Source organism: Octopus bimaculoides, chromosome 3 (genome assembly GCF_001194135.2).
Source record: "Octopus bimaculoides isolate UCB-OBI-ISO-001 chromosome 3, ASM119413v2, whole genome shotgun sequence".
In the NCBI taxonomy this organism is placed as follows: domain Eukaryota; kingdom Metazoa; phylum Mollusca; class Cephalopoda; order Octopoda; family Octopodidae; genus Octopus; species Octopus bimaculoides.
The window spans coordinates 72,808,952-72,810,495 of NC_068983.1; the positions used below are offsets into that span (position 1 = coordinate 72,808,952).

At 36.5% G+C, this 1,544-nt stretch overlaps 1 protein-coding gene across 1 annotated transcript in view; it reads left to right on the plus strand.

The window, feature by feature from the left end:
• The window catches only part of LOC106870260 (nucleolar pre-ribosomal-associated protein 1), a 45,627-nt gene that overhangs the window by 38,994 nt on the left and 5,089 nt on the right, over window positions 1-1,544 (plus strand). The window contains exon 17 of the mRNA XM_052966752.1: window positions 1,204-1,364. Coding sequence (XP_052822712.1) covers window positions 1,204-1,364 — 161 coding nt within the window. The remainder of the gene's footprint in view (window positions 1-1,203; window positions 1,365-1,544) is intronic.

Genomic DNA, 1,544 nt, shown 5'->3' on the forward strand with positions numbered 1-1,544 from the left:
ACGGGCTTCTTTCAGTTTCCGTATACCAAATCCACTCACAAGGCTTTGGTCGGCCCGAGGCTATAGTAGAAGACACTTGCCCAAGGTGCCACGCAGTGGGACTGAACCCAGAACCATGTGGTTGGTAAGCAAGCTACTAACCACACAGCCACTCTTGCGCCTATACTAGCAATTCTGCCAGCTCACTGCCATATAAGGGATAATGTTCTTAAGTGGGGCTTTTTTTTTGTATCATTATGAAATACTATTTTATTTGCTTCAATCACTAGACTACACACATACTTGGGCAATTTCTCCTTTCATAATAAAATCGGTACAAAAAACATTCACTTTGCCTCTAACTACATCTTTTTTTTAGGTACTTGCAGTTAACCCTAGACCTGTCCTGATCATGCTTACTTATGATCAAATGTATTCCAGCCATAACCACCTCATCTTCTTTTAACTCTTAGAGTGATATAGTGGGGGCAATGCTAGGTGTGCACATGTCGTAGCACTGATAAAGTGGTGTGGAAACATTGAGGGCAGCATGTTCTTGATTATGCATGTTTTGACCCTGTTTTGATCGACCAATCAAAATGTCAGTTACATCTGAAAGTAAGAGAATATGTCTGCGACCAGTCTGATTATTTTGGTAGTGTGTTCTTAAAGGAATAGTGAGAAATTTCACAATGAAATGAGATTTGATATGTGAAAGTGAACCTGAGCCATCAAGATCAAAACACAAAAACCAAAAGCTCTACACTGCCAGTCAAGTGCTGGACATATTGGATGAATTCAATAGCCAATGCAGACACTACTGATTCTTCAAATTATGGGCCCCAAACATTCCAGACAGCGTAAATGGTGAGTTTAAGCCAAATGTGTTTGTAAATATATTTCTAGATAATCAATTCTGGGAAAAACCTTGTTATGAGAGCCTTGTATCTCATCCATGTCGGTACTGGGCATAAATAGCTTGGGAGCCCGGGCACAGGATTAGAGCATCATGGTCAGGGCTCAAAGGGTTAAGGCAGCAGTGTTATTTTAGTGAGACATGGTTGCTATTTCTAGTATTTCCTATAAACAAGTAGCAACTTCTTTTATATGTTCAGTATTTTTTTTATAATGGATATTTTAATTTTTTCTACAGAAACTTGTTGCAAAATATTCTTTTTTAATTTGTTTTGAAATTTCTTCTGATTTTAACCTTTTTATTTTCAGCCTTGAAAAATTTCTTAAGATCTGTGTTATTAGATTTGTTCCATGCTCAGTCGGATCCACTGGCTCTTTGTTCTTTTGTGCTCAACAAAAATATCAAAGACCTCTGGTGGATGAATAAAAGAATTGTTAATTATATCAGATCGATCTTACCAGACACAAAAGTAAGTAACAGTTAGATTTCAATATTGTTTCAAAGCCTGTTTCTGTACCTAAATTTTAATCCTTCTTAAATCAATCATATAATTCATATTTTCAGTTGAAGATAAAAACCGATCCTGTTGACCTTGAAACTGCTGAAACAGAAACATTTTCAGATTTGTTTAAAACATTCTACCGAAATT